The sequence below is a fragment of the Lagopus leucura genome, unplaced genomic scaffold (genome assembly GCF_019238085.1).
Source record: "Lagopus leucura isolate 7727_CA_CO unplaced genomic scaffold, USGS_WTPT01 Super-Scaffold_73, whole genome shotgun sequence".
NCBI lineage: Eukaryota > Metazoa > Chordata > Aves > Galliformes > Phasianidae > Lagopus > Lagopus leucura.
This window is the reverse complement of record NW_024962252.1, coordinates 8,033,552-8,056,095: the sequence shown is the minus strand read 5'-3', so window position 1 is coordinate 8,056,095 and position 22,544 is coordinate 8,033,552. Positions and strand designations below refer to the sequence as shown.

General features: G+C 49.3%; 2 protein-coding genes across 4 annotated transcripts in view; both read left to right on the top strand.

The window, feature by feature from the left end:
- GRHL1 (grainyhead like transcription factor 1) overlaps nucleotides 1-9,332 on the top strand; it is a 37,157-nt gene extending 27,825 nt beyond the window's left edge. For 2 of the 3 annotated variants that reach the window (XM_042895188.1, XM_042895187.1), the window contains exons 11-16: nucleotides 1,960-2,099; nucleotides 3,492-3,529; nucleotides 3,631-3,719; nucleotides 5,474-5,559; nucleotides 7,257-7,321; nucleotides 8,566-9,332. In XM_042895188.1, the coding sequence (XP_042751122.1) occupies nucleotides 1,960-2,099; nucleotides 3,492-3,529; nucleotides 3,631-3,719; nucleotides 5,474-5,559; nucleotides 7,257-7,321; nucleotides 8,566-8,680 (533 nt within the window). In that variant the 3' untranslated portion in view covers nucleotides 8,681-9,332. Of the gene's footprint in view, nucleotides 1-1,959; nucleotides 2,100-3,491; nucleotides 3,530-3,630; nucleotides 3,720-5,473; nucleotides 5,560-7,256; nucleotides 7,322-8,342; nucleotides 8,432-8,565 lie in introns of those variants that run through there. The other variant, XM_042895189.1, reaches the window with a different exon arrangement.
- A 3,145-nt stretch (nucleotides 9,333-12,477) lies between these two features.
- KLF11 (Kruppel like factor 11) lies at nucleotides 12,478-21,525 on the top strand. The gene is made up of 4 exons (XM_042895302.1): nucleotides 12,478-12,548; nucleotides 13,902-14,156; nucleotides 15,691-16,684; nucleotides 18,506-21,525. The coding sequence occupies exons 1-4, from the start codon at nucleotides 12,501-12,503 to the stop codon at nucleotides 18,808-18,810; spliced, it is 1,602 nt and encodes a 533-aa protein (XP_042751236.1). The 5' UTR covers nucleotides 12,478-12,500; the 3' UTR covers nucleotides 18,811-21,525.
- Nucleotides 21,526-22,544: the final 1,019 nt, after the last annotated feature.

Sequence of the window (22,544 nt, the reverse complement as noted above, 5' to 3'; positions counted from 1 at the left end):
GTCCAAGACAGGATCCTGGTGCACATTTACCAGCAGTTGAAGTGACAAGGTGTGTGTGATGTTTGGATGCTTGCTGCAGCCGCTGTAGATTCAGGTGTCCACAAGAGCTGGAGCTGTTCTTAACATTTCCAACTTGATTTTAAGCTTAAGCTTTAGCGTATGTTGGAAGGTGCTTACAGCTGTGCAGCAAGATGGTGGCAGGCTTGAATCTGTGCCTTCCAGCCCTGTGCTCACTCTTCCAGAGCGAAGCCATCCTTATTTAGTATTTTCAGTAGAAATTGTTTCCATACGTATGAGCGATGTGAAGATCTCTGTGTTCTCAGTACACAAAAGGCTGCACAGCTGCCTCCTGCTAAGTATCTTCCCCTTGGCTGCTGCAGGTGAGGTTTATGTATCTTGACTGCAACAGATCCTATGTTTTGATGGCTTGTTATTGGCTAACAGAGCTGCTCAGAGAACACATCTCCCTATGCTTCCTTTAATGGGGCAGGCGTGTGCTCTCCCTTGCTTATCAGAGCTGTGCTCTGAGCAGTCCGACTAGTTGGACAGGCAGGCATCTCACAGCTTGTTGGGCAGGATTTTCCTGACGCAGCAGGTATGGGCTGCTGGAGCAGCTTCAGAAGAAGGTAGTGCTCTGAGGAAACCCTTTTGCTCAAGGGCCAACATTGAAGGGATCTGTTTTGATTTGTTTTCCCCTACGTAAAAGGCAGCTTTAGCACACTGCTAGCATTTCACAAATGTGGTTGCCTCATTGGCTGTCAAAAGACTCCTGGAAGGTGAAAACTCAGTTTCAATACCAATTTCCAGGATCTTGTGATTGTAGAGAAGCTTTCTAGTGAGAATTAACCTGGAGAGACCTTGATTTTCCTGGAAAGTACAATGTGTTGCTGTTGAGTTTTTATGTTAGGAGTTTTTAATTGCTCTAAGACAAAAGCTGTTGTACCCACCTCTGGGATTACTGATACCGTATGCAAGTGGACTTAGCAACAGCAGAAATGTTGACTTTTGGTCAAAACAATTATTTTACAGGGATTGAGCAGTCTTTGAAAAATCAGTTTTACAAGGCAAAAAAAGTTTATTTCTGATTGGAAACATGAGAGGTGAAGTGCTTTGCTATACCCTCAAAGTGTAAGAGTTTCCACGTGGTAGTTAAGTGGAAATCTGTGGTTCTGACATGACCAGATATCAGAATCTGGTCATATCAGAACAGCAATTTGAGGCACCTCCTGCCTTACTCTGTCACAAATAGGCTTTTGTGAATGAACGCTGTGCTTTGTGTCACTGAACTGGTGTGTGGTGAGAGCTGAAGTCCTCTGTGGGAGATGGTGCTGGTGGGGGATGACGTGGGGTCTGGCAGCCTGGGGGTGACCAGGGCGAATGATGAGATGAAGAATATAAATTGAGAAGTATGAAATGCAACTCGTGAGCAGATTTGTGCATCTCTTTAGAGCAAACATGCTGCTTAATACAGACTTTGGAGAGGTGCCCAGCTGTGTGGGTGGCAGTCTGTTTCCTTCTTTCTCTTCTTTCCACCGTTCTGGTGTGGGAAATTCAGCAGCCCACTGTGGGGGATTGGTTAAGCAGAAGGGCAGGGGAGGCTTTAAACAGCTTTTGTTCTCTGTTCCACTTGATATATGGAAGACCTAGGTTTTTCTGTTGGGGTTAGTGGTCAGACCACCCTGCAGCCCAGCTTAATACTCAGATGGAGTCAGACAGTTCACTTAAATGGAATTCATTCTCTGCCGTCCTGCTGGAGTCCAGGCCCCCTTGCCCAAGACAGCCCAGGTTCAAACTCCTCTACTACAGAAACTTCTCCCTTTGACCCTGACTGTTGGGTACTCTTGTTCAGCAGCCTGTGTGTGCCTTTTAAATGATGTGGGAGAGCTTTGGCCTCCTCACTGCCTGCACCGTTCTCGCTGTCTGTGCTGTCCTCTGACCCAGCCTTTGGTCTCTCTCCAGTTTCTGATGTCAAAGTGCCAATGCTTCCCTCGCATAAGCGGACGGACATCACTATCTTCAAGCCCTTCATGGATTTAGACACTCAGCCAGTCCTCTTCATTCCTGATGTTCACTTTGCAAATCTGCAGCGTGGTGCTCACGTAAGTAAAGCCTGTGGGTGTGGGAGTGATGAGTGCTGTGGGGTGTATTTGCAAGAAGTCTAGGGTGCTGTGTGTTTCTATTAAATATGAAATACCAGACTGTCTGCGCTGATGCTGTAAACAAACAGGCTGAGTCTTACATGAGCAAGAGACATTGCTCCTAGACGTGTTGGCTGGACTTAACTGGGGATGTTTTCTGAATAAATTATTTTCCTGTGAGCTACTGTTGTGAAGAACCTGAAATGATTTTTCCAAAGCATTTCCAGCTGAGAGTTCACAGAAGGAACTGCAGGCTGGTTTTCTCTTGTAAAGTCTGCTGGCTTTCTGCTGTGCTGCTGTAGACTTCAGGATTCTGCAGCCTGCTGCTGCAGAGTGAAAAGCTGTTTTGTGGAGCTGGCAAGCGTGTCAGCTGTGTGATCTGCTGCCAGATCACCCTGCCTCAGCATTCCTGGAAAGTCCCAGCTGACAGGAAGCTGGAAGGGAAAAAATGAGTGCAACCAAATTTCAGAATCTTCAGTCTTCCTGTGTTTAGAGTTCTGGCATGCTCTAATAGAATATCAATGTTACTTTTTTAAGACAGTGGCCTCAATTCCTAACGGAGAATCGAAATAAACTTGTATCTATAAGCTGTAGTTTTAAGTACTGTTGGAAGACTACGTTAGCCTAGACAGAGAACTAGTTAGCTCTTATGCATTTCCATCCCTAGCATTTGAGATCCTTCAATTTCTCTGTAGGGAAAGTGATAAAAAAGGTACTTACTGCCTTTTGAAAGATTGAGTCTAAGTGTTGTTCGATACAGAGTTGAAAGATAAAGAGGAAATGAATTCCAGTTCTGGATAAAGCTTGCACAACCCTAAGCAAAAGTACTGTCTGTTTATTAAAATGAAGGTGATGTTTTTTTGCTTGGATCAAAGGATCTTCCTTGTAGTAGTGAAGGTGCATCTGGCTGCCTTCTTGACAGCCTCTTTTTCCCCTGTAGCCTGTACTGCTGTGTTTCTCAGTCAGTTGAGCAAGAGAGCCAGCTGCCTATCCCCTGCATTTCCTACTGTGGGTTTAGGGGTTCTCTCTGCTAGAACAAAAGCGTGTCACTCTTGGACCTTTGCTTGTGTGGAATACAGCAGAATTGCTCAGTGGCAATGACTCTTGGATGTAAGCAGAACTATTGCAGAGTTGCTGTTTGCAGTTAGTGCTTGAAGGGATGGGAAGTGTATTGCGGGCAGGACCGTGTAATGCCAGCCAAATGCTATGTCTTCGTGTGGCTTTGTTTTGTGGAGTTCAGACTACTACATAGTTTTCTCAGAGGACAGAATATGCTCTTAGGCTCTCACTAGCTAGTCAAATGACCGTATGTTTTTCTGCATATTTCAAGACAGTATTTCTTTGTTTTAAAAGGTCCTTCCTGTTGCTTCTGAAGAGCTAGAAGGTGAAAGGTAAGAGCTGTGCTTTTTCAGACTCCTGAAACTTTGCCCTTGGAAAGGAGGTAAGCCCCTGTAATTGGACTGTGGCTGACGTTTTGCTCTGTCAATGACAGTTCCAACCTGAAGAGAGGAGGTTACATTGGTGAAGAGGACTTCATTGCTACTCCAAACAAAATGGCCAGAATAGAAGAACCAAAAAGAGGTATTACTTTCTCCTTTCAAAGACTGCATTATCGGAGTGCTTGTCCATCAGGATAAAGAGCAGCCCCTGAGATTGTTTCATTTTGTAGTATGCTTTATCCTGACCTTCTTGTTTTGACTAATAATGGAAAGTACACGTGTGTCAGATTGTAATTCAGTTTCACAAATCTTTTTGCCGTGGGAGAATTTTGGGGCTTTTCTGCCAGCTCACACACTGCCTGCTTTTGAATTTTGTGTAAGGAAAGGTGCAGAGATATTGAGCAGTTTGTACCAGTTTTTTGAGCAGAAAGTTTACCAGATAATCAATTACAAAATACCAGAAACTCTTTTGTGGGAGTTTGACATTTCAGTGCCAAGAGCTGCTTCTGGATATTGTTGCATCTTCCATGGTGCTGGAAGATGGGCTGTTCACCACTAGGAAGCAAAATGAGAGCATATTTGGTTGATTTTTAAACCTGTTTTATATCTTTGAACTTTGTGGAATAGGACATTAATGTGGTGTCGTGGCAGAAAATGAGAGATCCTTTTTGGAGGAGGCATAGAGGAGGATTGCCTGCCTGATGAAAGCTGTGTATGGAAAGACCATGACAAGTCTTAAAGGATTAAAAGATGAAGATTGAAGTTGCGAGGTTTAACCTTTTCCACCTCACAAGTTTGACCCGAATGGGGCTGTACTTTGGTAGTCTGTGTAAACTAATTGGAAATGATGGATTTTATAAAAGGAAGTGTGACCTCTTGGTGTCTCTTGACTGTGTGCAATAAAATGAGATCCATGGCAATATCTCTATGTTGACTGCTCTAATGTCCTACCTGTGCTGTTACTGAGAGTGTTCACGCTCTCTTCATTTAAAAATCTACAGTTCTTGTTTCGAATCTTCCTCTAGCAGAGGAAATCAAGGTGTTGTGCTGTCCTTAGCTCACCTTGGTCAACTTAGACCAGTAATTGTGCTGTATTGCAGGCGTGTCAAAGGCGTGTAGTTAATGAACCCTTGTAAACAATCCAGTTCGCGATACCTAGTCATTAGAAGATGGATTAAAGGCAGCAAAGCCATTCAAGTCCAAGCTTTTTTGCTCTTATGGCTTATTCCTCAGCCTTAATGCAGTTTTTAATGAGGCTGATGCTACATACAATGACTCTGCTGGCTTGAGAACGCTAGAGATACTTACCTAATTGGGTTTCTTATTCTTTGGTTCCCATCCTAGCAGGAAAGAGAGCCTGTAGTGTGTGTCAGCTGAGCTGGAGTGGGGATTCCTCAAATATGGCGTGGAGAGGGGAAGTAGAGGAGATGGTGTAGGAGGAGGGGGAGTGTACAGATAATTATAAAATGAGGAGCTGACCAAGTTGGCTTCACCTGCTGTGATGGTGGCTGTCAAACTGGTTAACTGAAAAATCTTACGGTAGGTAACTGGTGGGACACGAAGGGATGCTGGATTCTCGAAACTCCCATGTTTTGCATTCCTCCTTTCTGTGTTTTAAATGTAATCTTTCAAAAAAATAGAGAAAATATCAGCTGGTGAAAAACCTGACTTTTGAGAATGAAGGTGTTTGACATGTAAGCATGCAGTATTTCTGGGCATGAAGGGTGTCTTTTGAGCTAACCTATCTGTACAGCTTCAGTGTATGGTAGGTGTATGTATGTACCTCTCTTCATGAGACCCTTAGTCCACATTGCTCCATATTTGGCCACTGTCGTATATACAGCTCTTTGATGAGGATCAACTGCAGTTAACTCCTCTCTCTGATTTGCTTTTCAGTGTTGCTTTATGTCCGAAAAGAGTCAGAGGAAGTCTTTGATGCACTGATGTTAAAGACACCATCTCTGAAAGGCCTAATGGAAGCTGTAAGTATGAAGGCTGATTTGTAGTCCTCGCCTCCTGCTTGAGGAAAAAGCAAGTGGCCCAGTCAGTGTGTGAAGGACAATCGTAGGATTTAGAATGCTGGTTGCAGTTTGTGTCCATGTATCTCTGCTGCTTCTGGAAAAGATGCAGAAGGCCAATGCTCTTTCAGTAAAGGGGAAATTAATGTAAATAATGCTTTAGTTCATTGTTGAAGGGGGTTTTGGAAGTTTCCTGTTATGTGTCTTATTCCACACGCATGAGATCTGGGTGTAAGAAGGTGGTTCTTAACAGTCTTTGAAAATCTCAGCTTAAGAGTCACAAACTGCTAGGCAGTGCTGGACCTCTGGGCTTGTTATTTATGTGGGCTCTTTTGTGGGCACGTGGCAGCAGCAAGCAGTTTGTAGGTCTTTTCCTTGAGGGAAAAAAAAGGCAGTGGATTCCCACTTGGAATGACTTTTGTGGCAGAGATAAGAGCTGAATTAGGAGGTGAAGCAATTTCCAGAGCATGTTCAATGGCTTGGGTTTATTTCTGTGTGAAAGCCCCATTTGGGGGCCTTCCTTCCCCTCTGCTAGGGAGGAGCTCTTTCTAAGCCCCTGCTTAGAACAGGGCAATGTGCTTGGACAGTTTTATGTGTCTGTGCACACAAGCGTGAAATTATTCTCTGGTGCTTGACTTCCAAAATAGCCTTCCACTTACTCCTGCTGCTGTAGTGCTGCAAGAGAAGTACAGAGCTTAACTCTGGGGAATGATGTCATGCTTGGCACTAGCTCAGAATTGCCGTTTCTAGCCGTCATTCTGTGACTAATGCCTCGTGGAGGCTTGGAAGACAGAGGCCTTGGGGCTGTACAGCCAGGTATTGCCTTCTCTTTGGGACCAGGGATGGCTCTATAACATGAGACCCTTTCCTGCCTGTGATGTTATGGAGTGTGATGTTCTTGGTCTGTTCTCCTCTACAAATCTGGATGAGGAATATGAGGCAGAAGAGGAATTTTACTGAGGGCTAATTGTGGGAGCAGCTTGAGCTGCTGTGTGCTGGGGCACAGAGGCTTTGCCAGCACACAGGCTGGAGAGTGGCTGACAGGTAGAGGGAGTGAAGGCTGTGGGGTCCTCCCTTACCCAGGGGCCCTGAAGTAAAACTGAACCTCTGCTGTTTCACTGGGACTTCTCATAACAGGGAATCAAAAGCTCGTAAATACAGTTTGGAGAACGCATCGCATGCTGTTGTGCCCTGAAAGAGCACATTGGTTTCGTGCTTGCTGTTGATTCAATAGAGCAATTTGCCAAAGTAAATCAGACGTGGTTGCCTTTGTGTATTTGTATGATGACAAGCCATGCTTTGAGGCTGTGGACACTCAAATGGCTAAGGCAGAAATTTGTGATCATTTTGTCTTCAGCACAGTTTTTTGTTTTGTTGCTCTTTCTTCCTTTATCAGCCACTGTGATGAGTAGTTTTTAACCTGATCTCTCTGATACTGACTTTAAAAATGGCTTTCAATACAGTGAGAGACCAGAGAGCCCAGGGAGGGTGCAGTGTTGTTGTTCTCTCTGTGCAGGCTCTTTATTGAGTCAGCAGGGAGTTGTTAGATCAAGAATTGGTGCCCAGGTTTAGATCACAGTTGAGTGTTTTGCACTGAATTAAGTGAGAGGCAGTCTTAGCAGCCTCCTTGCTTTACAGATGTTTTCTTTCTTTTGTTCTAGATATCTGACAAGTACGATGTTCCTTTTGATAAAATAGGAAAAATCTTCAAAAAATGTAAAAAAGGGTGAGTATGTATCCTTGGGGCCGCTCTGAGAACATGAGCTCCTCTCTTTCAAACCTGTAGGCAAATCTGCTGTAACTCTTTCTGTGCACTGCATGTATGCAAATGTCACGAGTGTGTGTGTGTGTGTGTGTGTGTGTGTGTGTGTTCAGGCCCTGAACTAATCCTGTTGCAATGTAACCCATAGAGCAGTAAAGCATAAGGGTCCTATAGAGCTAAACACTTGGACTGACTTACTCTATAAATGCCAGTAACTGCACTTGCATTGGTCTTGGAATTGACTGCTATTTGAATCAGACTTGATCATGCCAGATCAGAGTTCAGTTTGTTTAAAGGCTCCAACTGACAAAGAACCTACTTGAACCCATGCTAAATTATTTGAATGGTTAACTGTGCCCACTGTCTGTATTTGGCTAGAATTACTAAAGCTGGGTGGCTTGTTGTTATTTTGTGTGTGTGTGCTACATTGAGAAGACCCCCACTTGTGAAATACCTGTTCCCTGCAAAGGCCACGATCCTTGAGTTCGTACTTGAGTTTATGAACGTGCCTTTATTTTTCCTTTTAATCTTTTAGTAATTTTCTTGTCCCTTCTCCAAAATCACTTCAGTTTCTTAGCTTCTTCCCCAAAGCCCCTCTGCCCAGAAAAATTAATTTACCAGAAAAATTTAATCGCCTTTGGAACATAATTTCAAATAGTAGTTGTGCTTTTCTAGCAGCATTGCCACGCCAGAATAACTGCGAGAGTTTGGAATTGATGGCAGCTGCATCACTGCTGAGGACAGTTCTGTGTGTTTCAGTGTGTGAAATGCCTGTATGCACACACTTACACGCAAATACACAGCTATTCTGGCAAATAAAAGAAGTGGCCACATGTCAGTGTTTTTTTGCTGTGAACTCTGCAGGGGTTATTTATAACTGCTGATTAGTTATAACTGTCAAACAAGCCAGTTCAGAGCCCCAGGGCTGCTAAAGTTCAGCATCTGATGGGATTTGTGCCATTTCTGAGATCTCCTTCCCTCCCAGTTCAGGAGCTACACTTCGTGCTTTCCTTCAGCTGAGAAGTGTGGCTGCAACCCTTGGTGGCAGCTCTGGGTGACAGCAGCTAGATTTGCTATGGCAGGTGGAGATTCAATGCAGGTGGGCAGGAATCTTAGCTTACCTCTGGACAGTCTCAGATTTGAGTCTGCCTTTGCTGTCTTTGGCATGTAGAACTCTAATATTTCCCCAACTTATCTTATTTTTCCAGAATTCTGGTCAACATGGATGATAACATTGTGAAACACTATTCTAATGAAGATACCTTCCAGCTGCAGATTGAAGAAGTTGGAGGATCTTACAAGCTGACTCTCACTGAGATCTAAGATCACGGATCCTCTGTGGATTTTAAGCACAGATCTCGAGTGATCATTTTCCCATAATGTAGTGTGTCGGGTAAAACACTAATCACCTTCTCCAGGAGCAAGCCAGGTGTTGACTTGTTCTGGGGATCAGAGAGGTGTTTTTGCTTGATACCTTTGTCTGTTCTTTCTAGAGAACGTTGTAATGCTCATGACCTTATTTGCACTTGAAACCAGTGAGCAAAGAACAGCAATTAAATAGAGCATGTATAAAAGACTAGTAGGTAAGGGAGGGGAAACCCTTGGAAGGTGGCCTTTTAGAGTGGTGATGTCTTATTTATCTATTCGGTACCCACGATTGAGCCTGTTATCAGCTAATAGCGTTTTACTGGACTGTTTTCTGTTAGGTAGAGCTGCAAAACTACTGACTGAAACTGGTAGGAATTGCGTGCAGGTTGGAGAAAAGTCATCATAATGTTTACTCTTTATCAGGGCAGGTTGTTGAAATCACTTGTGTCATGGGGGGGAATGTAATACTGCCTTGCTTATGAAGAACTCGCCTTAGTAACTGTGTGAACTCTCATCAGATGAAGCTATATTGTATATAAGTGCAATATATTTTTGAAGGTTTGTAAATGTGTACATACAAGTGATATATAATATATATAAAATATGGTGTTTGTGTATATACCATGAATATATGCAAAGAAGCCCATCTTAAAAGAATGCCATATACAGAGAAAGCAGATATTTAACGTAGCTATTTAAAAAAGGACAAAGCCTTAACATGCACCAAAGGTGAGCACACATTGGTACATTCGTAGAGTGCGCAGAGACCTTGTTCAGCATGCATTCTCCTGTGTGGAGGGAAGGGTAGCAGCTCTCCTCAACCTCTCTGGACAGCAAGGCACTGGCAGCTCCGTCTCCTGACTGTCCTGGCTCTGAGCAGGGTGGTCTGTGCTGAGGCAGAGAGGCTGTGCCCAAGAAACGCTGAGCACATTCAGGTTCCTTGAAACCTCACTTGGAGGGGTCAGGAAGTCTCCTGCAGGGTGGATTTCTGTCTGACAGTATGCTTAGGGTTCCCCCAGCCCTCTGCCAAGCCCTGTGGCAGTGGCTCGGTCTGGGGAAGTCCAGTGCTTGGCAAGGTGCTGGGTGGTGCAGCAGGGAACTGGGGCCCTGGACCAACGAGGGCAGCTGGTAGCAGCAGTCAGTCTGGTCCCAGCTGCCAGAAACCTCCAAAAAACCTCCAAAACCAGCCACTGCAGTAAGCTCTATAGTGCTTACTCGTGCCTTTGTGCTTAGGAAGGGAAAGTGCCCTCTGGTTAGCAGCAAGGGAGAGGTACACAGTAAGAGCTCCAGCCACCTGCACTGCAAGCTGGGATGTGAGCGGGTAGGAAGTTCTGGGACTGGTGCTGATGGCAGTGGTCTGCATTTATGGGAGGTTTGCAGCACAAAGTTGGGGGGGTTGGATGTGCATTGCCCTGGGTTGACCCGGGTAGGCTGGAGAAGCAGGCTGGCAAAGTAGGACGTGATTCTGCTGAATGGTTTGTGTGTCCCCTGAGCCATCAGCAAGTGGTAACCCTGTGCTGACCAGCTGCATCATGCTGCTGTTTGGAAAAGGGACGTAGATGCCACACTGAGTTTCACAAACAGAAGCACAGGCTGCAGAATGCCTGAGCCTCGCCTGGTGTCCCACTGGGCTCTGAGGGAGCCTCAGCCACAGCACGGTGCCCTGCTCAGGGCTGGCCCTTGCTACTCTTGTCCTGCCAGGAGCCCAGGGCTGAGGGAGCAGAGTCTCCAAACGTGTTGATGTGTGCTCCCACTCCTTGTGCTGGGCTTACGTTGCAGAAATTCAGGTTGCAGATGGAGAAGGTTGCCCAGCGAGGGCTGTGGCCTTTGGCATCAGAGCTCTCCAGAGCCAGGCTGGATAATGTACCCTGGTGGCTGTGGGTACAGTTAATCCTGTCCTGGTGCTGGGGTGAGGTTTCCAACCTGAAATCCCTCCCCGCCATATATTTTATTGTTTTATGACTTAGGTGGACTGTGGTATTTTGGGATTTATGCTCGGGCTGACCTCGGGCAGGCTCTCAGAGCGTCCCATTCCCCCTCCTTTCCTCTCAGCACCACGTGCCCACCTGCTAACATCCTGCTTGGGCCCGGAGTGAGCTGGCATGGCCCTGCCCTCCATTGGCCTTCCCTTGCGAGTTATGGGCACTGCTGCAAGGGGGTTTTTAAAACCTGGTATATAGAATCCCTATCTGTTGACACATTTGTATCGAAAATGGAAGTTCTAGTACAGAATCTCAGTCTGGGGTCAGGGAAGTAGTTTAGGGTCTCTGTAGGGGTAGGGTTGACACAACTGTTATTTCTTTTTTACTGTGTAATGAAGTATGTGAACTAAATCTTCCGGTTGTTTTCCTCTAAGGCTCTCTGGGACACGGGTCTTCTCTCTGTAGCAGCAACCTCATGTATGTGTTATGGAACTGATTTTTTTGGTTTTGCCTGCTGTTTTTTAATTGAAAACGTATTTTAAACCAAGCTATTAAATTTTATATGTTCATTTCTAACGCTGAGTCCTCTGTGCAGTGAGCACGGCTGCCTTTCCTGGCCTCTGCGACAGCGACAGGGCCCGAGGGAACGGCGCGGGGCTGGCGGGGCGGCGAAGGGGGGGTTAGGGCCGGGCTGCGGGTACGGCAAGGGCTGCCTAGGGCCCGAGCGGCTGCACTGTAAGGGGCGTTTGAACGGCGCTCTCAGAGCTGGGCTTTGGGTTCAGGGCGGTGCTGCGCGGAGCCGGGGCTGTCCTTGCCGACTCGGGACGCCGTATGAGTCACTGCCAGCAGCGCGCAGTGCGGCGCTCCGCTCTCGCAGTCCGGGCTTGAGCTGCGGCGTGGGGCTGGGAGCCTCGTGTCCCCGCGTGCGCCCGGCCCTCCCTCCCCGTCGGCAGCCTTCTGGAGCCCCGGCTTGCAGGGACGGGCCCCGTTTAGGTGTGACGCGGCGTGGGTGGGCGGGCTGCAGGGCAGGGCCGGGCGCGGAGCACAGCTCGCGCTTTATCCGTTCATCGCCGGCCCATAACGGGGCTGCCCCGGGGCAGCACGTGGGTGGGTGTGCGCGGGGACCGCTCCTCCCGTAAGCGTATATGTAATGAGGAAACGGGCGTTCTACGTGAGCGGGTAGGGGCAGGAGAACGGCTTTAACCTAAAAGGGGGAGATTTAAGTTAAAAGGGAGGAGGAAACGCCGCACTCGGAGCGCGGTGGGAGCCCCATCCCGAGGCGGACGCGCTCCGTGCAGCCGGAGCCGTGCCCGCAGCCCTGCCCGCCGCACGCGGACGGCCCTCCCCTCCCCCCCGCCGGCCCGCCGTCCACGTGCAGCGCGGCACGCACTCGGGGGGAGGGGAGTTCCGGCCCGGCCCCGCCCCCTCCCCGCCCCGCCACACCCCCGGGCATTCCCGGCCGCCACCCCGCCCCCCGTCCCGCCCCCCGCCCGACCTTTCCCCCAGTTTCCAGCTCCTCTCTCCCGCCCCCTGGCGCGCCGCCTTCCCGCCCGCCGCCGCGGGCCGCGCCCACGCGCCGCCCCCCCCCTCCGGCAGCGCCCCTGCACGCCGCGATCACGCCGCCCGCCGCCCCCCATTGGCCGCGCGCGGTTCGCGCCGGGCGCCGATTGGCGGAGAGCCTCCGCCCCGCCCGCGCCGTCTGGCGCGCGGAGCTCTCGGCGGCTCGCGGCGCGCGGGACCGTCGGTGCCGGCCCCGCGGGCGGGGAAGAAGGGGCGGGGGCGGTGCCCGCCGCCGTGCTGCGCCCTGCCGTCCGCCGCGCCGCCTCCCGCCTTCCCGCTCGCGTCGACGCGCCATGCACGGCTCGGGTTCGCCCTGCCCGGAGATGGGAGATGCGGCCGCGGTGAGCGACGCGGGGACCGTTACCCCGAGGGGGGCGGCCGGGGCCGGTGCCTAAAGGGATTGGGGCGGGGGGCCGTCGGGGCCGTTAGCTGCGGGGATGGGGCGCTCGGGGCCGGGATCTGAGGGGCTCCGTCCTGGCAGCACGGCGGCCCCCTTACCCGGCTGCCGCCGACGCCGCGCCGGGCGGGGTGAGACGGGGACACGCGTCCCGGCCGCGAGCCGCTGCGCGGATCTCCGGCGCTGACGAGCTGCCCGTGCGCGTAGCGGCGGCGATGTCGCGCATCCGTACGTCCGTGACGCCGCGGAGCCCCGCTCCGTGAGTCAGTCCCAGAACTGCGAGCCACGAGAGCCCCGATGACATCACCCAGGAAGCGCGGTTCCCTCGGCTCCGGAGGCCGTGGCAGCGGCGTGGCACTGCCTGCTTTTTTTAGTTCCCCTTTTCTTTTTGAGGCAGGGCTGCGGCGCTCGTCCCTTGCCTCCCGTCCCGGTGCCGGCAGGGCGCGGAGCAGCCGCGATGCCGTGTGCTGCGGGAGCTCTGCCACGCTCGGGTTTCCTGTGCGGGAAGGCTGGGTGTTGCCTCGCGTGTGGCTGCGCACCCCTATCCGTGCCGCTCGCCTGTGGACGCGCACCGATAGCGTTCCTGCCCGTTGCCTTCGCGCTGCTCGGTGCCCTTTGGGATACCCGGCACCTGTGCGGTACCGTACGTTTCTTAGCACAGTTTTTCGAAGTGCTGCATACGAAGAAGCCCTGCTGTGCTCCGGAAGCTCCTTGCCTTCCTTTTTCCCCACTAGCTAAAAATAAAATGGAAATGCTTTGCACAGCATGGTACCCCCAGGCTCAGAGCATCGTGCTGTCAGCCTCAAGTGTGTTTTCCATGCGCTCCGGCAATGAGATTAGTGCTAATGAGCAGCCATCTTCTGGGGCCAGGAGACAGCCTTGTCTAAACAAGGTTGGAAGTTCATCCCTTCTTTCTGCTTGTATACAGACAAGGAACGTGTTTATTCAGAGCAGTGCTATCCAGGAAAAGAACTCTGGAAACCTGAGCTCCACGTTAAACCTATCAATTCCTTTTCTGTGAGGGTGGCTTTTTGGTCTTGCTTGGTTGATTTTATTTATTTATTATTTATTTATTTGTGATCTTTTTGGTTTTCCCCCTTTTTTTTTCCTTTAGAAGGGTAACAGGGTGGGGAGACGAGCTGGCAGGGGGAGGGTGAGAAAGGAGCTGATGGGTAAAAGTCCTGCTGCAGGCATGGGATCTGTTTCAGATGACCTTCATGGTGAGCAGACAGCATGTGGGTGGTGTCAGCTTTGTATTCTGACTCGTGCTAATAGCCAGTAATCCGATTACATCCAGGTTGACATTGTGGATATCTATGAGTCCATCCGGGAGCGGCAGCGCCACGACAGCGAGCGTTCCACCTGCAGCACCTTGGAGCAGAATGACATCGAAGCCGTTGAGGCACTTGTTTGTATGAGCTCCTGGGGGCAAAGATTGCAGAAAGGTGACATATTAAAGATAAGGCCTCTCACGCCCTTCTCGGATTCTGGAGATTTCACAATGCACGCTGAGGCTACTTCTGAATTACCAAAGGATTATTTATCTACACTGGTAAGGAAGATGTGACTGTAAAATAAGCGTGCGTGACACCTGGCTGGTACATCTCTGCCGTGTTTTGGCTTAGCTGAGGAAGATACCTCGCTTGTGTAACCGTGCATAGAACAGTGGCAGTGTGACTCGTGCTGTGTGTGTACATGCAAATCAGCAGCGTGGGGTTTCCTGCTGTTTCTGGGATGGCGAATGTAGGAGTTTGGTCTCCTGTTAAATCTTGGTATAAAAGCTCCTGCTGTCAGGAGCAGCGCAGAGGAAGGCTGTTTCGGTGGTTGGATGTTTGAGAGAATCACAGAGGGGCTGAGGTGGGCAGGGCCATCTGGGTGCATCAAGCACAGTCCTGCTGCAGCACGGACACCCAGAGCGGGGTGCACAGCACCACATCTGAGGGTCCCCGAGGAGAAGATCCTGCAGCTCTGGGCAGCCTGTGCTCCATCACCTGCACTGCACAGAAGTGCTGCCTGGTTCTTGGAGCATTTGGAGTACAAAAGGCAGATTGAGCCTCAGTGATTCAGCGCTGACTTATCTGGAAGGCCTTTAGGAGGAAGGTTCTTGACGACATTTGGCTTCACGCTGATCTCTAGTACAGCTTACCATTATGAAACAGCAAATTTAATTGGTTTTTATGCTGTGTGTTTCTACACGCAGTTTATTTTTCCAGAGCATTGGCCTTCTCTGACTGATTAATGTCAGTTGAATCACAGTTTTTTTTTGTTTCAACCTATGTTGCAATAGAAGTAGATTTAAAAAAAATAAAAAATAAAAGACTTGTCATTTGTGTTTTAGAAGGCTAAGACCTATTTCAGCCAGCTGGCTTTTAGTATGAAGTTACATCACAAAAAGAGAATAGGAGAGGCAGATAGGCTGGGATGATACAGCAACTGGCTGGTAGGCCTCTTCTGTTATACTCCAGCCACTCAGTTCTGGAACTCTGGAGCTGCCCAGCAGACAGGCATGGGTTGGGATTTCAGTGTTAAGAGGGGCAGGAGAGGTGGCAGCAGCAGGAAGGCACGGGTGTGGGTGGGTGCGTGGGCTTTAGGGAAGAGCAGTTCCATTTGTGTTTGTCTTGGGAATAGCCACCAGCTGCTGGAGAGGTCATTATTTGAAGATCTTAAATAATTAAAGTATCATTTATTATTAAATTAAAGATAAAAATATCAAAGTCTTACTGGAATATTGAAGTTCACGTGGTACAGTTCTGCTATCATTGCTCTGTCTCTGTGATCAGCAGAGCGCTCATAGCCTCTTACATCTGCACCCATTGCTGGGAGAAGAAATGAGGGAGTTTCTGTAGTGCACTGAGTAGACACGCACCATTTTACGTGGGTTTGCAATCTGCCCCATCGCCTTCCTTTTATTAATTAGCACACTTCTGAGCCTCTTCTGAATGACCATCAGATGAGGCAATGCAAGCTTTAATTGCTTTCCCCAAGCAGCGGTTTCTGAGGTTCTGAGGAGCAGGTGTGATTTGATTTTTGCACTAAGGACTGTGCTCCGGGTAGCAGCGCTGTATAACAGTGCTTTCTTTCCGCAGTGCATGACCCCCCCGCACAGCCCCGACCTTGTGGAGATGTCTGCCGCCGTGCTGCTCCCCTCGCAGGTCACTTACTCCAAGCCCAGGACCGTCATGGCAAGCACGGCTGCCTGCTTGGTCACATCCACTACCGACTCAACTCCCGCGGCCAAGCCATCCATCCTGAGCGTGGAGAGGCAGTGTGAGCAGAGGGCGGCCCTCGCGGAAGCCTCTGCCCCTCAGCCTTGCAGGGCCATGGCGACAAGCGTCATACGGCACACGGGTGACAGCTCTGCTTACCACCAGGGTCCTGCTGCGCGAGAGAGAGCAAAGGCAGCTTCGGGCTGCGGCACTTCTGGAGGCCGGAGTGGAGCAGCGGACCGAAGACATTCCAGCCTGCCGCAGGACACGTGTGCTGCTGATGCTTTAGTTAACAAAGCCTCTCCGGTACGCCAGCCGTGTGCTGGTGACCGCAGTGATGTCGTGCCCAGCCAGGGACAGCTTCCAATCCGACCTGTATCTCCACAGACCCACTTACCAAAGAGTTGCGAGGACGACTTGCAAAAAAGAGCTACCCCAGTGCCACCCGTCCCCGTGTCAAGCCCCCAGGTTCTGTGTCAAATGATCCCTTTGAATGGCCAGAGCGGTGTGATTAATGCCTACGTCAAGCCTTCAGCTCCAACCGTCTCGGCTCCGATGAAACCCATTTTACCGCAGACAGCTCCGCTCTCTCAGCCTGTGCTCGTGGGATCTTCTGTGCCTCAGGGGGCCGTCATGTTGGTGCTTCCACAGACTGCTGTCGCGCCGACGCCGCAGTGCCCGCAAACAGTAATGACTGTTGGGAACACCAAGCTGCTGCCCCTTGCTCCTGCCCCCGTGTTCATCGCTTCTGGTCAAAGCTGCGCCCCCCAGATGGACTTTTCGAGACGGAGGAATTATGTTTGCAACTTCCCCGGGTGCAAGAAAACCTATTTCAAGAGCTCCCACCTCAAAGCCCACCTTCGTACCCACACTGGTGTGTAACGTGGGGTGAGCTGTCATTGGGGTGTTGAAGGGTGCGTGGCAGCGGGTGGGAAGGGGAAGGGGCAGGTGGTCAGGGGTCTTGTGCTCATCTTGGAGAAGAGAAGAATGCTCATTCTCCATGGGCAAGCAAACAAAACAGACTTTGTTCTGAGACCTCAGCCGACCCTGTAGCGTTGGTTGAGTTTCACATGCTTTAGTCGGAGCAAAGCTTTGCCCTCTGTGTGCATGTGTTTAGATTTGAGTGGAATTCTGCCAGCTGGACTGGATTGCAGTGAATTGTGCAAGTCTTTATTTTGAGTATGGAGGGGTCTGGTGTAAGCAGTCCATAGTACAGGTAGTTGTTCTTAATTTGTACGTGAATGAAGGAAAAGAGACATTCCAGTACTACTAATACTACTATGTTTAGAATTCCTGGAGTTTTGGCTAGGCTAAATAGGTGTGCGTTAAGATTTTGGGTTAGAGTGTTAGGAAGCAGAGCTGCAGGAATATAATTGGTTTTATGTTAAGTAATTGTAAATTAGTTACAATTAATATGATTTGTTCCATAACATCTGGTTAGTGTAGAGGCAGTGTAAATGTGTTCTACCTATTCTCTTTTTAACTCTCAGATCCTGTTAAGTCAAAACTAAATGTTGAGTTCTTGGAAGGGACTATTTCTGATGTTGAGGAACATGCACATCGGGTGATTGATAAAGAAGAGTTCATTTAAATGTTTGTCTAAATTTTTTTTCCTTTGCTTATTTCTGCCATCCTCTGTGGTTCCAAGGCAGGATGTGCGTTAGTTTGCCAGCTTGTCTGTCCAATTCCTATGAGAACAGAGCTTAAGCCCCGTATGAAGCTGATAATCCCCGTAAACTGGAGCTCAGAGACAGAATGATGGTTCTGCTTCTGGTCTGTGGCAGCAAACCTCTCCCTTGTCACGTACCACCACTGACCCATGAGGGAAGCTGTGTCTGCTGTGATGTTAAGATGAGCACCCATGGCTGGGGAAGCACACAGTCCCATCACTTGCCGCCCTGCTGTGCAGCATCAGTGGGCAGAGCAGCAGCAGCTTGCTTTTCCTGCTTCATCCCACTCACTGAGCAGCTAGGTGGGCATCAGGCACACCGAGCTTCACTTGCCACCTGCAGTAAGAACACAGCTGCTGTGGTGCATCTTTTCTGCTGGACTTCTTGCTCTGCTCCAAAGAGTTCCCCAGATTTGTGGTGAAGGGTAGATGTTTATCTTGAGGTCTATGAGGGCTGCAGGCAGCAGGTCACATTGTTTAGGATGGGTGTGATGTTAAGCAGTCACCCAGCATGAGAAACTTCTGTTGAAAGCCTTCCTGGCTGCTATCTTTCCCTGGCATCCAGAGCTCCTGTAGGAGTCTGGGTCTCTGGGCACGTGGGCCGTCAGAGCACAGTGCTCCCTGATGTGCTGCATCGGTGTGTGGTCACTTCAGCAGGACTGGGAGCGTGAACCCCATGTTTTCTTGTTGCCCACAGCATTTGCTAATGATGCGTAGTGGTTGTAGGGCTGTGGCCACATAGGAGGGATGGGCTCCGGGATTTGCTTTTGGTTAAGTCTGTAGTTAACATAGCTTCTCTTTAAACAAATGGACTCTATGAAAGAACGTTTAAAGAGATGTGAGGAAATAAGGGGAAAAGAGACCTTCGCTTTTTCTCTGCAAGTCAAATTCAGCTTGTACTCGAGCTAGCGGTGGCTGCACGGATGGGTAGTTTTGGAAGCTGTCAGATTCTGCAAAGTAGGGTATGACACAGCTCTTTGGTAAAACAGAGCTTAATGAAAGTTATCTTTCTTTTACGTTCTGCAGGAGAAAAGCCCTTCAGCTGCAACTGGGAAGGCTGCGACAAGAAGTTTGCCCGCTCAGATGAACTGTCACGCCACCGCAGAACTCACACGGGAGAGAAGAAGTTTGCCTGCCCCGTGTGTGAGCGTCGCTTCATGCGCAGCGATCACTTGACGAAGCACACCCGGCGCCACATGGCCACCAAGAAGATCCCCAGCTGGCAGACAGAGGTGGGCAAACTGAACAGAATTGCCACAGCGGAGAAACCGAAAAGCAGCAGTGCTCTGAGTATGCTCATCCCCGTGCCACCGTCTGTCTGTCAGGGCTAGTGGGACAAGGCACCTTCTCTGAAACTGTCTGTAAACCGTGAAGAGCTCTGCTGGCTACAACAGGACTGACAGCATGCCCCTCTTCACCCCTCGGCGTGTTTGTTTGTACATACTTCAGTTCCCTTCATTTTAGGTCTTCTGTTAATAATGCTAGGTGAGAAATCTATCCTGTTTCCTCATCCTATTTGTTTGTTCAATATTTGGGCAGATGCAATCACCAGCACTTCAGGAAAGCGGGACTCTTTTGAAATGATGTTGGCAATAGGTTTAAACGAGTCATTGCTTGCTGTTAATATTTTGATGGACAGTGAAACAGGGTGATTTTTAATTTTTTATACTAGTGTTTTCTATACCAAATATATTTTGTATTTATTCCTTTGGATCTTCGTATGCAGGCTTACTTGACCTGCGTTAGTAGAGGTGTGCAGGATGAAACCCAGGGCTTTGGAAACTACTTTCCTGTGAGCCTAAGCAAATGCATTCAGAGCATTCTGTATGTAATGTTTGAAAATTTGGTGTTTGGGATTTTCACACTTCTGGATTCTGATCCTCCAACAGACTGGTGCTGTTAGAGCCTCCTTGTGCAGGTGATATTGGAGGTTGCAGAGTCTGAGGTCTAAGCCTGTCATTGTTCATAAACAAAACAAAAGCCAGCTAAAAACCAACCCAACAAAACCATCCTAGAATGACTTTCAGAAAAGAAGTGTTGAAATCCTCAGCACCCCATCAGTTCATATTCTTTGCAAGTGGAAGCTGTTGTGACTTTTAGTAAAGCTTGACACACTGGGTGTTCCTGGGTCCCCACTCTGCCTGAGCAGAGCACTGGGAGCCAGGCTGCTCTGCTGGATGTAGAAGCACAAACACTGTTCAGAAGCTTTGACACTAGAAACGATGCTTTACTTTCAGCCCTACTAAATCAGCGTATTAAAGTCTACTGAAAAATTGCAAAAATGGCAAGATAACCTGTGAGTGATTAGCTGGGTCTCTGTTTGCATATATTTTTTTTTAATACAGCAGAAATATAAAATTAAGTTTACGCATTGTGGATGCTTATGCACCTTATAGAAAATTGTTCCAGACTTTTGATGACCTGTATCAAAGCACCAGGAGAAATGCTAGTCATGTCTTAACAAACAGCCACCTTTGTCAACGCGAGGATGCTCTTCACGTGGCCTTATACTTCTCCACAGTACTTTGTATCGCATCACCCTTTTCTATTAAACGAGATACTCTCCCCGTTGGTTGGATTTTCTTTCACACCCCATGTAAATGTGACTGAGGAGTGGAACGGCTGGCTGCAGGGCACTGTGCTGTGCTGGCGTGCTGTGGGCAATGAGATGCAACACCCCTCCTGTGGCCAGCTTGTACAGGAGGGTACCTGTGTGCTGTGTGCTGAGAAGTGCCAGCTGCTGTTTCGCTGGCTGAAGTTCACCTGTTGTGAAGTATTTCTATAGTGTTCACCCTCCAGGGCTCCTATCTTCAACCGTTCCTATACTGAGCTCATTTGAGTGCTGGAGAGCACTTTTTTAAATTTATTTTTTACCTGGATGTGAAAATGCAGGTACATAGGAATGCGCTGCATCCTGCACGGCTTTGTTCTAAACACGTGGTCTTGCTTCTCAGCATGGGCAAAGTGCTGCTCTCATTTAAGCAGACTTGCTGATCTCAGCACTCCCCTGAAATCAGCAGAGGCCTTTTTCAGTTGAAAGCTGAATCTGTCATTATTTTTACACTTCGCTCTATAGTTATAATTACTGGTAACAAGTTTCCAGCCTGCACAAGAGCGTTGTGCTGGGTGTATTGAAGTGCTGTGCCTCACCTTTAAAACGCCCACACCCTGCTTGTGTGCTGCACCATCATCCCACGGGCAGCATACATGTTGGGGAGTGTGTGCACATGCAGCTTTGTGCTTCCCACTTGTAGTGAATGTTTGCACTTTGTGTGGTGTAGAAAGAAAGACTTTGCTCTGTTTTGCTCAGAAGTTCCCTAGATTAGGAAGTTTGACTTTTGGTTGCCACTGTAACACACTTATAACCTGAGAGAAGGTTGGCCTGTCTCAGTCTGCCGGCCCATTTAGTCCTGAGCAAAGCCATCTGGGGACTCACATCTCCCGCTCTCTTAGTTTTTTTTGTGGCCAGTGGTGATTCCTGCAGCTCCTGGGAGGTGTGGAAGCCCATGTGTGGCCTCCCACCTCCTGCGTCCTGTGAGTGTTCCCAAACAGCTGGGCCATGCTGTGGCTGCTGGCTCTGTTTGCTCTGCTCCTTCCTGCTGTATAAGCGTTATTTATGGATTACACGTGATGGGGGGCACTGCTCTCACTCACTGCCTGAACGACACCCTCCAGTCTCTTTGAGTCTGCATTTTAAAGAAGTGGAATTCTGGTTTTGTATCTGTTTTTTAGCTTCTACTGAAGGAATTGTGTGACGTGACTGTTTTTAAATCATTAAAAGGTGTGAATTTTCAGATTTCCTATAAATATCTGCTCCAGAGCTATGTAAAAAAAAATAATATGGATTATGTTATCTATTAAGCCAGTAGAAGACTCACTGGTTTACCTACCATCAAATGAAAGACCTTTTTGGTTCTTCTGTATTTACGTGTACATCACCACCGTGGTGTGGGGTTTTCGCATGCTGCCTGAAAACAGGAGTCTCGGGGCTCAGAACTGTGTTCTCCTAGCATGGCTTCTAGAAGCAGCATGAAAGGTGCAAATAAAGAAGAGATAAGAATGTGACTCAAGTATGGCTGCGTTAGCCCTGCTTCTTCCCATTCCTGTGTGCTCTGGGTGTGACCCGCAGGTCTCAGCTGGGAAGGATGTGGCCGGGAGGATGCCAGCACACTAACTCCTTGTTTACACTTTCAAGCATCTCTGCCGTTCCTTTCCCTCTGGCTGGTTCCCGGATTGCAGCAGTATTTATTTCTAGCAGGGCTGTGTTTCTAAATGGCAGGTTCTGGTTTCCACTACATCAGTGCCATGGGAATGGGGTGGGCGCATAAGGGAAGTGGAATTGGGAGAAAAGAGGAAGGGGTGTAATGAAACCGACTTTGTCACAGCTGCTCGCAGCAAGGTGACCCACTCCCAAGGTCAGAGCCCCCAGAGCTAGCCGGGAGCGAGGCCTCAGGGCAGAACAGCTGGGTACTCACACTTTGGCATACAGCTCACCCTTAGGCTACAGCTCAGGCTCCTGCTTCAGCGGTGGAGACTGTGCTGAGAGTGCAGGAGGTGGCATTTGGTGGCTCCCCCTCATGGCCGTGCAAGCTCCTGCATGGCAGCATCTGACACGTGGGGCTGCTGGGTGCATCTCCCAGTTCCATCTGTGAGCCCATATGGCTGCTGCCTTACAATCATGGCTGGCGAGGCAGCTTGAGGCAGGCAGGTTGTGGCCACGAAAAGGCAAACTCACACATGCAGGAACAGCAAATGATGACTCAGAAAATGGCAGCGCATGGGCTGAGGAGGCTGCAAGATGGCTGAGGAGGATGCCGTGACACCTCAACTGCACTCAGCCATCGCAGCGCGCTCTGTAGGATCGCTCCTCCGCGGGGTGTGTTGGCACTGAGGCAGTTTCTTTCATGATCAGTTTCTTCCTCCAGCAAACGCAGCCTCCTTCAGTTTCTGCCTCAGTCCTGGAGCGTGGGAGAAGGAAATTGGGTAATGCTCACTTCCTGATGCGTACAGATGGCCACGAGCACATCTCATGCATGCAGACAGCCTCAGCAGGCCGGAGCATGCC

Excerpts from the sequence above, each read along its gene's own strand:
- KLF11 (XM_042895302.1), top strand. The coding sequence starts at position 12,501 with ATGCACGGCTCGGGTTCGCCCTGCCCGGAGATGGGAGATGCGGCCGCG. Across the intron at positions 12,549-13,901 it reads AGATGGGAGATGCGGCCGCG|GTTGACATTGTGGATATCTA; the intron begins GTGAGCGACGCG and ends GATTACATCCAG. Across the intron at positions 14,157-15,690 it reads AGGATTATTTATCTACACTG|TGCATGACCCCCCCGCACAG; the intron begins GTAAGGAAGATG and ends TTCTTTCCGCAG.